This window comes from Tamandua tetradactyla, chromosome 6, assembly GCF_023851605.1.
Source record: "Tamandua tetradactyla isolate mTamTet1 chromosome 6, mTamTet1.pri, whole genome shotgun sequence".
Lineage (NCBI taxonomy): Eukaryota > Metazoa > Chordata > Mammalia > Pilosa > Myrmecophagidae > Tamandua > Tamandua tetradactyla.
The window spans coordinates 5,047,257-5,062,412 of record NC_135332.1 but is presented as its reverse complement, the minus strand read 5'-3'; the positions used below and the strand labels follow the sequence as shown (position 1 = coordinate 5,062,412).

Sequence of the window (15,156 nt, the reverse complement as noted above, 5' to 3'; positions counted from 1 at the left end):
TGGAAAAAACTATGGATACCTACAATCATAGATTTAAAGAGACAGAAGCTAGAATTAGTGAATTGGAGGATGGAACATCTGAATTCCAAAAAGAAACAGAAACTATAGGGAAAAGAATGGAAAAATTTGAACAGGGGATCAGGGAACTGAAGGACAACATGAAGTGCACAAACATACGTGTTGTGGGTGTCCCAGAAGGAGAAGAGAAGGGAAAAGGAGGAGAAAAACTAATGGAAGAAATTATCACTGAAAATTTCCCAACTCTTATGAAAGACCTAAAATTACAGATCCAAGAAGTGCAGCGCACCCCAGAGAGAATAGACCCAAATAGGCGTTCTCCAAGACACTTACTAGTTAGAATGTCAGAGGTCAAAGAGAAAGAGAGGATCTTGAAAGCAGCAAGAGAAAAACAATCCATCACATACAAGGGAAACCCAATAAGACTATGTGTAGATTTCTCAGCAGAAACCATGGAGGCTATAAGACAGTGGGATGATATATTTAAATTACTAAAAGAGAAAAACTGCCAACCAAGACTCCTATATCCAGCAAAATTGTCCTTCAAAAATGAGGGAGAAATTAAAACATTCTCAGACAAAAAGTCACTGAGAGAATTTGTGACCAAGAGACCAGCTCTGCAAGAAATACTAAAGGGAGCACTAGAGTCAGATACAAAAAGACAGAAGAGAGAGGTATGGAGAAGAGTGTAGAAAGAAGGAAAATCAGATATGATGTACATAATACAAAAGGCAAAATGGTAGAGGAAAATATTATCCAAACAGTAATAACACTAAATGTTAATGGACTGAATTCCCCAATCAAAAGGCATAGACTGGCAGAATGGATTAAAAAACAGGATTCTTCTATATGCTGTCTACAGGAAACACATCTTAGACCCAAAGATAAACATAGGTTGAAAGTGAAAGGTTGGGAAAAGATATTTCATGCAAATAACAACCAGAAAAGAGCAGGAGTAGCTATAGTAATATCCAACAAATTAGACTTCAAATGTAAAACAGTTAAAAGAGACAAAGAAGGACACTATCTACTAATAAAAGGAACAATTAAACAAGAAGACATAACAATCATAAATATTTATGCACCGAACCAGAATGCCCCAAAATACGTGAGGAATACACTGCAAACCCTGAAAAGGGAAATAGACACATATACCATAATAGTTGGAGACTTCAACTCACCACTCTCATCAATGGACAGAGGATCAATAAAGAAATAGAGAATCTGAATATTACTATAAATGAGCTAGACTTAACAGACATTTATAGGACATTACATCCCACAACAGCAGGATACACCTTTTTCTCAAGTGCTCATGGATCATTCTCAAAGATAGACCATATGCTGGGTCACAAAGCAAGTCTTAACAAATTTAAAAAGATTGAAATCATACACAACACTTTCTTGGATCATAAAGCAATGAAGTTGGAAATCAATAATAGACGGAGTGCCAGAAAATTCACAAATATGTGGAGGCTCAACAACACACACTTAAACAACGAGTGGGTCAAAGAAGAAATTGCAAGAGAAATTAGTAAATACCTCGAGGTGAATGAAAATGAAAACACAACATATCAAAACCTATGGGATGCAGCAAAGGCAGTGCTAAGAGGGAAATTTATTGCCCTAAATGCCTATATCAGAAAAGAAGAAAAGGCAAAAATGCAGGAATTAACTGTCCACTTGGAAGAACTGGAGAAAGAACAGCAAACTAATCCCAAAGCAAGCAAAAGGAAAGAAATAACAAAGATTAGAGCAGAAATAAATGAAATTGAAAACATGAAAACAATAGAGAAAATCAATAAGACCAGAAGTTGGTTCTATGAGAAAATCAATAAGATTGATGGGACCTTAGCAAGATTGACAAAAAGAAGAAGAGAGAGGATGCAAATAAATAAGATCAGAAATGGAAGAGGAGACATAACTACTGACCTCACAGAAATAAAGGAGGTAATAACAGGATACTATGAACAACTTTACGCTAATAAATACAACAATTTAGATGAAATGGACAGGTTCCTAGAAAGGCATGAACAACCAACTTTGACTCAAGAAGAAATAGATGACCTCAACAAACCAATCACAAGTAAAGAAATTGAATCAGTCACTCAAAAGCTTCCTAAAAAGAAAAGTCCAGGACCAGACGGCTTCACATGTGAATTCTATCAAACATTCTAGAAAGAATTAGTATGAATTCTCCTCAAACTCTTCAAAAAAATCGAAGTGGAGGGAAAGCTACCTAATTCATTCTATGAAGCCAACATCACCCTCATACCAAAACCAGGCAAAGATATTGCAAAAAAAGAAAACTACAGACCAATATCTCTAATGAATATAGATGCAAAAATACTCAAGAAAATTCTAGCAAATCGAATCCAACAACACATTAAAAGAATTATACATCATGACCAAGTAGGATTCATCCCAGGCATGCAAGGATGGTTCAACATAAGAAAAACAATTAATGTAATACACCATATCAACAACTCAAAGCAGAAAAATCACATGATCATCTCAATTGATGCAGAGAAGGCATTTGACAAGATTCAACATCCTTTCCTGTTGAAAACACCTCAAAAGATAGGAATACAAGGGAACTTCCTTAAAATGATAGAGGGAATATATGAAAAACCCACAGCTAATATCATCCTCAATGGGGAAAAATTGAAAACTTTCCCCCTAAGATCAGGAACAAGACAAGGATGTCCATTATCACCACTATTATTCAACATCGTGTTGGAGGTTCTAGCCAGAGCAATTAGACAAGAAAAAGAAATACAAGGCATCAAAATTGGAAAGGAAGAAGTAAAACTATCACTGTTTGCAGACGATATGATACTATACGTCGAAAACCCGGAAAAATCCACAACAAAACTACTAGAGCTAATAAATGAGTACAGCAAAGTAGCAGGTTACAAGATCAACATTCAAAAATCTGTAGCATTTCTATACACTAGTAATGAACAAGCTGACGGGGAAATCAAGAAACGAATCCCATTTACAATTGCAACTAAAAGAATAAAATACCTAGGAATAAATTTAACTAAAGAGACAAAAAATCTATACAAAGAAAACTACAAAACACTGTTCAAAGAAATCACAGAAGACCTAAATAGATGGAAGGGCATACCGTGTTCATGGATTGGAAGACTAAATATAGTTAAGATGTCAATCCTACCTAAATTGATCTACAGATTCAATGCAATACCAATCAAAATCCCAACAACTTATTTTTCAGAAATAGAAAAACCAATAAGCAAATTTATCTGGAAGGGCAGGGTGCCCCGAATTGCTAAAAACATCTTGAGGAAAAAAAACGAAGCTGGAGGTCTCGCGCTGCCTGACTTTAAGGCATATTATGAAGCCACAGTGGTCAAAACAGCATGGTATTGGCATAAAGATAGATATATCGACCAATGGAATCAAATAGAGTGCTCAGATATAGACCCTCTCATCTATGGACATTTGATCTTTGATAAGGCAGTCAAGCCAACTCACCTGGGACAGAACAGTCTCTTCAATAAATGGTGCCTAGAGAACTGGATATCCATATGCAAAAGAATGAAAGAAGACCCGTATCTCACCCCCTATACAAAAGTTAACTCAAAATGGATCAAAGATCTAAACATTAGGTCTAAGACCATAAAACAGAGGAAAATGTAGGGAGATATCTTATGAAACTTACAATTGGAGGCGGTTTTATGGACCTTAAACCTAAAGCAAGAGCACTGAAGAAAGAAAGAAAGAAATGGGAGCTCCTCAAAATTAAACACTTTTGTGCATCAAATAACTCATCAAGAAAGTAGAAAGACAGCCTACACAATGGGAGACAATATTTGGAAACGACATATCAGATAAAGGTCTAGTATCCAGAAATTATAAAGAGATTGTCCAACTCAACAACAAAAAGACAGGCAACCCAATTACAAAATGGGAAAAAGACTTGAACAGACATCTCTCAGAAGAGGAAATACAAATGGCCAAAAGGCACATGAAGAGATGCTCAATGTCCCTGGCCATTAGAGAAATGCAAATCAAAACCACAATGAGATATCATCTCACACCCACCAGAATGGCCATCATCAACAAAACAGAAAATGACAAGTGCTGGAGAGGATATGGAGAAAGAGGCACACTTATCCACTGTTGGTGGGAATGTCAAATGGTGCAACCACTGTGGAAGGCAGTTTGGCAGTTCCTCAAAAAACTGAATATAGAATTGCCATACGACCCCGCAATACCATTGCTAGGTATCTACTCGAAGGACTTAAGGGCAAAGACACAAACGGACATTTGCACACCAATGTTTATAGCACCGTTATTTACAATTGCAAAGAGATGGAAACAGCCAAAATGTCCATCAACAGACGAGTGACTAAACAAACTGTGGTATATACATACGATGGAATATTATGCAGCTTTAAGACAGAATAAACTTATGAAGCCTGTAATAACATGGATGGACCTAGAGAACATTATGCTGAGTGAGTCTAGCCAAAAACTAAAGGACAAATACTGTATGGTCCCACTGATGTGAACCGACATTCGAGAATAAACTTGGAATATGTCATTGGTAACAGAGACCAGCAGGAGTTAGAAACAGGGTAAGATAATGGGTAATTGGAGCTGAAGGGATACAGACTGTGCAACAGGACTAGATACAAAAACTCAAAAATGGACAGCACAATAATACCTAATTGTAAAGTAATATGTTAAAACACTGAATGAAGCTGCATCTGAGGTATAGGGTTTTTTTTTTTATTGTTTGTCTGTTTGTTTGTTTGTTTGTCTTTTTTCTTTTTTTTACTATTATTTTTATTTTTTTCTGTATATTAACATTCTATATCTTTTTCTGTTGTTTTGCTAGTTCTTTTCCTAAATCAATGCAAATGTACTAAGAAATGATGATCATGCATCTATGTGATGATGTTAAGTATTACTGATTGCATATGTAGAATGGAATGATTTCTAAATGTTGTGTTAATTTCTTTTTTTCTTTAATTAATAAAAAAATTGCATTTCAAAAAAAATTAAAAATTAATTTAAAAAGATAGGTGATGGTTGAATGAGAGAAACAAATAAAGGTTTAACTATGAGATGATGTGTACCTTTAAAAAAAAAAAAAAGGATTGAGGCCTTGGCTTATTAAATTGGGAGTCCCTCTTGCTTCAGAAAATGTCAGGAATTCCCCAGGTGGGGATGTTTAATTGTTCTATTTTTTCCAGTCCCTCAAGGGACTTTGCAAATACTTTTTCATTTTCTGCCCCAAATATTCAGATATGCATCATGGCATAACATTAAATTGTACAGAATATTAAGATTTTATCCCTAATTCCAGGTTCTATATCAAATATAACTGAATTAAGTTGTTTAAATTAACTGACTAGACAGATTAAATTAGATAGTGTGCTACAGAAAATTTAAATTTTGGACAAAATTTTTCTTTTTGTCTTTTCAGTCTTCTTTTTCTCTCACACAAAAGTTAAAGTTTTAAAATACAAACATTATTGTGGTTTTTGTGTGTGTGTATTGTCTTTTGCATATTGATTACCTTAGTTTTAACCAGATCAATTTCATCACCTCTCTAATTGGATTTTTTTTTTTACATGGACAGGCACCGGGAAGCGAACCCGGGTCCTTGGGCATGGCAGGCAAGCACTCTTACCTGCTGAGCCACCGTGGCCCGCCCTCTAATTGGATTTTATCTTTTTTTTATTTTTTTAACAGTTGCTGTATGGACTTATGCTGATTTTTCAGGAGTGGAGGACTAAATCTAAGTCTCGGATGTCGTACAGACACTTAAAGTCCAGGGAAGCACTAAGCTATACAAAGAGTAAAGCATTTCAGAATTTAAAGATAAAAGTTAAAGCTTATAGTCTGGGCTTTAATTTTTATAAGCATTTTTTTTTAAAGTGCAAAAATATGGAACGCTTCACGAATTTGCGTGTCATCCTTGCGCAGGGGCCATGCTAATCTTCTCTGTATCGTTCCAATTTTAGTATATGTGCTGCCGAAGCGAGCACTTTATAAGCATTTTTAAATGAAGCTACTTTCAGAAATAAAACATTAGACAGTTGTTTGTTTGTTTGTTTTTCTCAAGTAATGACCACTTTATTATTTATACAGCAGAAAGGGTCCAAAAGAGGAGGGGAAGAGATCCCATCATAGCCAGTGCCCTAAGGAGGCCAACTGCTCAAGTCAGGGTGGTGAATGATGAATGCACATATCCCATTTTGTTAGACAGTTGTTTTATATTTACAAACCATAGCAGAGATTTTGCTTTCTTTCACTTTTACCCATTTACCAGAATTATGCTAATTAACAGATAAAATATAATTTATATATTTGTCCTGCCTTTCTTTTAAAGTCTTTCCTTGTTACAGATGGAGCTCTCACCTATAGCTGACCACATATACTTTTAGAGAAGTATTAGAGCAAAGCAGTGCAGCTGACAAGTAAACCTGCCTGTTTCTATGATCTGTGGCTCTTTAAAGAATAACTAAACCATGACTAACAGCAACATATCATCAACATCATATAGATTAGTATCAGGATATAACATGGATAGTAAGAACATTGTCAACTTTTTAGTAATTTTTTACCATCTCTAAACATATCAATAATATTTTACCTATAGAAATTTAACCAGCAATAATTAATAATAACATAATGCATAGGAGGTGTTTGGGAAATATTAGAGTGGTTAAAAATAAATATAAAAATAAATAAATCCCTTTTAACCACTCTAATATTTCCCAAACACCTCCTATGCAATATGTTAAACTATTTTAGCACCTTACTTTTACAAGGTGAAACAACAAATTATTTGTAACAATTTTCCCTTAACAGTGAAAAGACTTGTTTTAATAAACATTAGCAAGGGTATTATTATTATGTAAAACCTTTGTTTTCTAGACAGAGTACTCAAATGAGTAAGAAAAACTTTATAAAACTTTATATTAAGAGCAGACTAACAATCCACATTATTTTAACAGGGAGAAAACTTTTATCTGAATACCTGGCTTGACACAAAACCTTTCTTTTTTGAAATATGATAAACAGACATTAAATTTTGGTCAGCACTGACTAGAACAGACAGAATTCACTTTCATAAACTCCTTTTTTACATCTCTCTACATTCATTCAGAGCTTATAGTCGCAATGACTATAACAAACAAAATCCATTTTGTTAAACTTTCTATCACCTTCCATATCCATTCCATAAAAAAAAATAGTTTTTATTTATCCAGACTGCACCTAATCAGAAATAAATTTGATGACAAATTCACAAAGGTTTTGAACCTGCATACTTCCTGCCAATAACAGTATTTAAGAAGGTGAGAAGAGACATAAATACTACAAAATAATGGAAGACAGAAGAAATTTATGCTTGGGTTTGGAACACAGCCAGGCATTTATATACTTTATACTCAGAATACACAAATGATTACTTTACAATATACCTAAAATCTCTCAGTCCAATCCAGCACTACCTTCAAATGTCAGAAAAGCCCTAAGTTTGAAATATAGTAAGGCTTTTGATATCCAAGGGATTTATATCCAGAAAAAAAACTCATTTTTTTCCTCAACATTATTTCCAACTTCTAAATAATACCAGGAATATGTTAATTCACAAAATCAAGTTATGGTTTCTAAAAAATAAAGTTCATAGCTCTATTTATTTAAATGCTACTTTCTTATTTAGAGGCTTATAAGTATCGTCTCTTCTATGAGGTCTTCTTAAGCCATTTTTTTAATTTTTTAAAATATTTTTTATTGATAAAACAACATACAAACACAAACATTCTTAACATACAAACTTTCCATACATGGTGTACAATCGATGGTTCACAATATCATCACATAGTTGTATATTCATCACCATGATCATTTTTTTAGAACATTTGCATCACTCCAGAAAAGAAATAAAAAGAAAAAAGAAAAAAACTCATATATATATACCATACCCCTTACCCCTCCCTCTCACTGACTACTAATATTTTCCATCTTGGGTGTGACTTTCAATTAGATGAGATGCGACTCCACCCATTCAAGATGGGTCTTGATTTACTAGAATCCTTTAAAGAGGAAACATTTTGGAGAAAGATCAGTGCAGATGCAAATTTAAACCATTCTTTAGCTATCAGCCTTTTAAATTCTTCCAGCACTTTATTTCTTTATTCCTACTGTCTTATACTATCTCCTAGTACTGGTATATTCTAACAAGAATATAAACTCTTTGAAGCTAAGAATTAGGTTTTCTCTATTTATGACAGCATTTACTAACAAAATATACTGATTGACATTAACAAAGCCACTACAAATTCAAATTCTTCCACATACTGAGGAAACCAATGGCCAAGTAACCAAAAGCCAGGTTCTTTGAAATCCAGGTAATGGTAATAAAGGTTATAAAAAAATCTATTTATATTTCTTACTAAATTGATTTCTTAAATGGAATACATTTGAAGCATTAGCATATTTTAAATTTTATTATACTTTATATAAGGTGTCATTATTACCAGGTACATTGCTCAGTTTATATAACTTAACCTATCTAGTTAGATAATTTTAAGAGGAATTTTGAGAATGTGTTTATAATACTAGCTTATTTTATCAGTAAGCTTATATAGTTTTAGGGAGAACACACCCAAACAGAATAAAATCACATTTGTAAAATTCAAATTTTATCATAAAATTCCTTTTATCAGAAGTTGAAAAAATCTCCTTATCTTCATATTTTAACATTACAGTTTTAGAAGTACATTCACTATCAAGTTCTGGAAAATATACTGCAATTTTTTAATTTATTCCAAGCCTAAATCCAGGAAAATGTTTCCTTATCTCTCAATGATCTTTTATTTTACATACTGAAATTTGGTAATTGGATTTTATTCAGTTACTCCTATCCGAAAGCTATTTATATTTTAATAATGATCTGATTGCTATCGTTATCATTGCAAAGGTATTATTGGGGAAAAAAATAATATTAACACACATAGCCTATTTTGTAGCATTTTTTAATGCTTATCATTTCTAAGTTCCAGGCAGTAATAAAAGAATTCTAAACCACATCTCCCCCAACTTTCTGTGCCTAGCCCTCCCCTATTCCTCGGATTGCTTTAGGCGGTTAGGCCTGGGGGCAGGGATAGGTTGCACAGACAGAATGAAGCCTGGCTTTTAGAATTTTGAGAGTTCCTATGCCCTTCTTTAACTATTTCCAGTTATTAGATTTATTTTACTAGAAGCTGTGACCAGCATCACTGGAAAAGGGCTTTGCTTTTTCCAGAGGCAGTTCTTTGACAGTTTCCTGCTGCCTTAAGGAAGTTACAGGGGTGCTTTCTTCCTATGTCCAGGTTTGTTTACAATAATTACAAAACTAAGGTATTTGAATCTTGCCATTTAAGAGTTTTTTCTATTTATTTCAGAGTCCCGATTTATTTATTTATATACTTATATCAGGTGCCTAGTTATTTCTAAGCAGTTCAAATAGCGCTCTTTAAGAACTTTCTTATTAATTTGCTGTTACCACCCGGAGGTACGAGAATATATATTGAACAGGCAGACAGACAGACAGAGTAGAAAATTAGTTACACAAGAAACAGGAACACAGAAATACTTTTGAGGGGGACAAATGAAGGATTGGATATATTCTCTCATTCCATTTTTGCCTTTTTTTATTTTTACAGAACAATTTTAACTGTTATATCTTTAACAATGGTGGTATTTTCATTTTAAATCATTTTGAAGTCAGATTATGTTACAGATACAAACCCTTTTTTATAGACTCATACCTAAAATCTTTTCAATTTTCAATACAGTCCAAAGGTTCCCTTTTTAAAGAATTTCTGTAATCACTAACCAGTTAGCAACATTTGTCCAATACAAGAGCACGAACACACAAATCAGCAAATTTAAACAAACACTTAACACTTTTATTTAAAAAACATACCAATTAGTAACTAGATGAAGCACACCAAGTACCAATTAAGCAAGCATTAAACTCTTATTATACTCGGGTAACACACTGGCTAGCACTTAAATGGGCCTACTTAATTTCATTAAATACTAATTAATTGTTGGATTATTTTTTAGGATTATACTCAACGGACAAATTTAGGTCAGGGTTTCAAACTCTGTACAGTGCAGTACCCAGAAAACAGGCGCAGGGATGAGAGCACAGGGGACCGTCCTGGCAGCGTGACCCCGGCCTCCGTCAAGGGGACTCGAACAACCACATTTACTCCCTGTGCTGGTTTGAAAGGAAGTATGCCCCCTAAGAAAAGCCATGTTTTGATATAAATCCCATTTCATAAATGTACAATAATTCCTATTCAATACTGTATATTTGAAACTGTAATGAGATCATCTCCCTGGTTGATGTGATTTGGTCAAGAATGGTTGTTAAACTGGATTAGAGGATGACATGTATCCACCCATTTGAGTGGGTCTTGATTGGTTTATTGGAGTTCTATAAAAGAGGAAACATTTTGGAGAGAGAGATTCAGAGAAAGCAGAACGACATAGCCACGAGAAGCAGAGTCCACCAGCCAGCGACCTTTGGAGATAAAGAAGGAAAATGCCTCCCAGGGAGCTTCATGAAACAGGAAGCCAGGAGAGAAAGCTAGAAGATGACCCCTTGCTCGTCATGTGCCCTTCCAGCTGAGAGAGAAGCCCTGACTGTGTTTGCCATGTGCCTTCTCACTTGACAGAGAGACCCTGAACTTCATCGGCCTTCTTGAACCAAGGTATCTTTTCCTGGATGCCTTAGATTGGACATTTCTATAGACTTGTTTTATTTTCTCGGCCTTAGAACTGTAAACTAGCAACTCATTAAATTCCCCTTTTTAAAAGCCACTCTTTTCTGGTATATTGCATTCCGGCAGCTAGCAAACTAGAACACTCCCTGATCCACTTTCACTCCTTGTTGACCCACTCACTCAGTCAGCTGTCCGGACATGGAACTAGAAACGGTTTCTCTCTCTGAAGCTTTTTAAGGTGCCCAAAGTTTCTGGAGTGCTGGCAGAACAGAGAATCCCGGTTGCCTAGCCTCCAGCCTAAAATCAGTCCAGCTGCGGCAAAAGGCTGGGCCACCTGGCTCACCTGCTCTGCTGGGGCTCCAGAGCCTCGGGCATTCATCTCATCTGGGTTGCCAAATTGCTACAAGATAAAGACGATGGATTCTTTTGCCAGACGTCCTCATTAATCAATTTCTGAGACACCGGGGTTTCAAAGAGAGAAAGAATTTGTTGTTAGGCACATGGCAGGACAGCAGATGACCTAGCGGCCCAAAATCTGTCTCTCTGAACTGCAGTAATTCTGATAGTTTTATTAGAGAAAAAGATGGGCAGGGTTTAGGATAATGAGCACAGTAGCCCCAGCTGATGTAATTAGAGGCGATCTAATTATTGAGCATGCACAGATTGATGGCATGCTTAGAGAACGTATGGAAGAAAATAGTAGAATGAGGTATAGGTGACGTGTAGGCTAAAGTCTAAGCTACTGCACGTGTCAGGCAGGCCCATTTTGGTTAGATCCTGTCTCTGTTATCAAGATGACTTCGGATTTGGGAGGGTTGGTTCTGGGCTAACCCAAGATCCTTCATTAATAAATATTAGGGGCTGTCTTTAGTGATTAGAAAACTCTAAAGTATTTGAAAAACTGGATAACTGGGTACAGATGAAGGTTAGTCACAAGGTTTTTACAATCACAGAGGCAGAAGATAAAGGCTATCCAATCGTTATTAGAGATCAAGGCAGTTCAAAGATTTCAAGAATTTCCCTCTGTTTACTCCAGTATATCAGAAAGCATAAAGGAATATATATATAATGATTCAGTAATCAAAATCATCCCTTAAATCCTGATTTTTCGGTTACAAACCTACTATGAGCGTTCCACAGTCCTGCCTGGAGACCAGCTCCCGGAGAACCCTCCCCAGCTGAGAATGAAACAGAGCCGTTTGAACAATATTTTGGGAAACGATGGAAGTTCTACCGTCTGGTCCAAAAAATGTCTGGAGGGTCAGGTGGCAAGGCCCAAGCAGTCCCGAGTCTTAGGACCTTTCTAACTTGGGAAATGAGAGAGAACACGCTGTGCCTTAGCCAAGGACAAAATGAAGCAAAATGCCCTTTAGGTTAGGGACAGGATTCCTGTATTCCGAGTGATTTAGAAGTTAAAATAACTGAGAGGCACCAGCACAGTCTGCTTTGGAGAAAAGGCTTTGGATGATGCAACATGATGTAGGGAAAGAGCAAGACTGGAAATCTGCAACCTTGACTGAGCTAGTTCAGTCTCTTCTGCGCCTCGGTCTCTTCCTCTGCAAAAGGGGGTAATAATATTCCCTACATGGGATGGGCGTGGGGTCAACTGTGAGAATGCGTAGCAGAGCTCTCTGCTACCTGATAAGCTCCATTTGACTATAAAGAGGAGGAGAAAAGAGAGTTGGAGGCTACAAGACTCCCCAGCACTGTGAAGGAGGCTCAAGCTCCCAAGGGCTCTTCCAAATTTGAGATTCTCTGCAGGAGAAGCACATGTCATCCATGTCTGCTCCCGGGATTTCTGCTTCTTGCTGTGCATCTCCGTGGAGGGTCCTGAGGAGCAGGGGCAAATTCTTAAGTTTTGGTCCTAAAGGGAAGGGCTGTTGTGTAGGGTCAGTGCCCCTCTAGTGGGCAGTGTTAGCACTGCACCCAGCTGCCCCAGGCCCAACCGGGAAGGGGGATGGTGGGGACGCTAAACTGTGTCCAGAAACCCCAGAATCTTTCCCAACACACACATTCTCTCTGGGGCATGGAGGGGAATAGTATAGGGAGGAGGATAAGGGATGGAGAATGGAGAAGGGTCTGCACAGCTCCCATGTGAGCAGCCATCCTAACACAGCCCTCCTTTGGGGGATCAGGTTAGACCCTCCTCATCCCAGAGGACAAACCCACAAATCCTGGACTCAATCGGCTCTTACTTCTTTAAAAAGGGGACAGATTGGATGGGCTCTCTCTAGCCGAGACCCAGTGTGTGCACAAGCGTCACGGGGCTGACGGCAATCGGGAGGGAAGATGACAAGCCCAGGGGACATGACCCCAGGAGAGGAGCGGGAACAGGATGAGTGGGAAGAGATTCTAAATTATCCATCAGCACAGCCCATCATGTATAAATGTATAGGAAAAAAAATAGGTGGGGGCTGGGTGGAGAGAGAAGGGGCCAGGGTATAAAAAGGGCCTGCAAAAGACCAATTCCAGGATCCCAGAACCCAGCTCCAGAAACCACTCAGGGTCCTGAGGACAGCTCACCCAGCTGCGATGGCTGCAGGTAAGCAACTCGAAAATGCTTGGGTGTGTACAGAGGGAGACGGCCGGCCCTGTGGATGGGACCGTGACACTAGCCCTCTGGGGTCTGGGGCTTCCGAATGTGGGCCCAGACACCTGGCCAGGTTTAAAATGTTCCCAGTCGCTGAGAGGTCAAAGGGGAGACAGGAGAAGCCCCCCGGGACAGGGAGCAGCTGGAAGTGCTGCTGCACCCTCGGGGGACCCCTCCCTCACCCGGAGTCTCCCTGCAGGCTCCCAGCCCTCCCTGCTCCTGGCTTTCGCCCTGCTCTGCCTGCCCGGGTCTCGGCAGGTGGGCGCCTTCCCCGCCATGCCTTTGTCCAGCCTGTTCGCCAACGCCGTGCTCCGAGCCCAGCATCTGCACCAGCTGGCCGCAGACACCTACAGAGAGTTTGTGAGCTTCCGAGGAATGGGCCTGGGGCTGGGGTAGGGGGCGGGCAGGAATGGGGAGTACTGGGAGGAAACTAACAAGTTCAGGGTTTTAAAAACATCCAAGTGAAGATGTTATCAAAGAAGCATAATAAACCCCAGGGCGGCGGAGTGTGGGGGTGGGGTGGGGGGTTCCAAGCTGGGTAGCGGTGAGAACCGCGCACTGGCTCAGACCTCTGGCTGCCGTTCCCTATCCCAGGAGCGAACTTACATCCCTGAGGGACAGAGGTACTCCATCCAGAACGCCCAGGTTGCCTTCTGCTTCTCGGAGACCATCCCGGCCCCCACCGGCAAGGACGAGGCCCAGCAGAGATCCGTAGGTGGCCGGGGCCCGGCAGGGGAACAGGGGCCTCCCTGGTTTCTGAGACCTTACCCCCTTCTCCCCCGGAGCCCCCGGAGCAGCGGGGCTGCGCGGTCCCCGCCGGCACCCGGGCCCCAGGTGGCCTCCCCACCCCTCAGCCCCGCGCCCCTCCCGCGCCCCCAGCAGCGCCCACTCTCCCCGCAGGACGTGGAGCTGCTCCGCTTCTCGCTGCTGCTCATCCAGTCGTGGCTGGGCCCCGTGCAGTTCCTCAGCAGGGTCTTCACCAACAGCCTGGTGTTCGGCACCTCGGACCGGGTCTATGAGAAGCTCAAGGACCTGGAGGAAGGCATCCAGGCCCTGATGCGGGTGAGCAACCGGTTTCCGGCGCCCTGAGCCCGCGACCCAGGAGAGCTCATCGGACTCCTCGTTTCCCCACTTGAATCCTCCATCCCTTGTCTCTAAGCTCCGGAGGGGAGGGGGAAAGGCAGATGGGGAGGGGAAGAGCTGCCCAGGACTCGGCTTCTCCTTCTCCCCCTTCCCTTCTGCAGGAGCTGGAAGAGGGCAGCCCTCGGGTGGGGCAGGTCCTAAAGCAAAGCTATGACAAGTTTGACACAAACTTGCGCAGTGATGACGCGCTGCTCAAGAACTACGGCCTGCTCTCCTGCTTCAAGAAGGACCTGCACAAGGCTGAGACGTACCTGCGGGTCATGAAGTGTCGCCGCTTTGTGGAAAACAGCTGTGCCTTCTAGCCACAAGGCATGCTTCTCAGCCCTCCCTGATGTCCCACTCCACGTGCCTGCTGTCCTTTGCCCTAATAAAATAAAGTTGCATCACATTGTCTGAAGAGGTGCCATGCTGTTATGGTGGAGGAGAGGGGGATGAACCCAAGGGTGCTTTGGCAAGGCCTGCCGAGGCTCTTGGGAACCAGGCCAGGGAAAAATAACTGACCCAGCTCTCCCCGGGCCAGAACAAAGCTGACGTGGCCACTCCTCTATTACACACGGAAGTCCCACTACCCCAAGTCTGTGGACTCTGCAGTCATATCAGTTACAGGTCAGCCCCCACTCCCCAAACCAAACACTCGGAAGCGTT

At 39.9% G+C, this 15,156-nt stretch overlaps 1 protein-coding gene and 1 non-coding gene across 2 annotated transcripts; one reads left to right on the top strand and one right to left on the bottom strand.

Annotated features, from left to right (window-relative positions):
- Positions 1 to 5,934: 5,934 nt before the first annotated feature.
- Positions 5,935 to 6,041, bottom strand: LOC143689111 (U6 spliceosomal RNA). The gene has a single exon (XR_013178580.1). It is a non-coding gene; the product is annotated as a U6 spliceosomal RNA (small nuclear RNA).
- A 7,603-nt stretch (positions 6,042 to 13,644) lies between these two features.
- LOC143685777 (somatotropin) lies at positions 13,645 to 14,887 on the top strand. Its single transcript, XM_077162980.1, has 4 exons — positions 13,645 to 13,728; positions 13,963 to 14,079; positions 14,269 to 14,430; positions 14,613 to 14,887. Exons 1-4 carry the CDS (start codon positions 13,645 to 13,647, stop codon positions 14,811 to 14,813), a joined length of 564 nt encoding a protein of 187 aa, XP_077019095.1. The 3' UTR covers positions 14,814 to 14,887.
- Positions 14,888 to 15,156: the final 269 nt, after the last annotated feature.

Bases quoted from the DNA above. Each gene is read 5' to 3' on its own strand.
- LOC143685777 (XM_077162980.1), top strand. From the start codon at position 13,645: ATGCCTTTGTCCAGCCTGTTCGCCAACGCCGTGCTCCGAGCCCAGCAT. The intron at 14,080-14,268 runs GTAGGTGGCCGG...CTCTCCCCGCAG, and splicing joins ACGAGGCCCAGCAGAGATCC to GACGTGGAGCTGCTCCGCTT. The intron at 14,431-14,612 runs GTGAGCAACCGG...TCCCTTCTGCAG, and splicing joins GCATCCAGGCCCTGATGCGG to GAGCTGGAAGAGGGCAGCCC.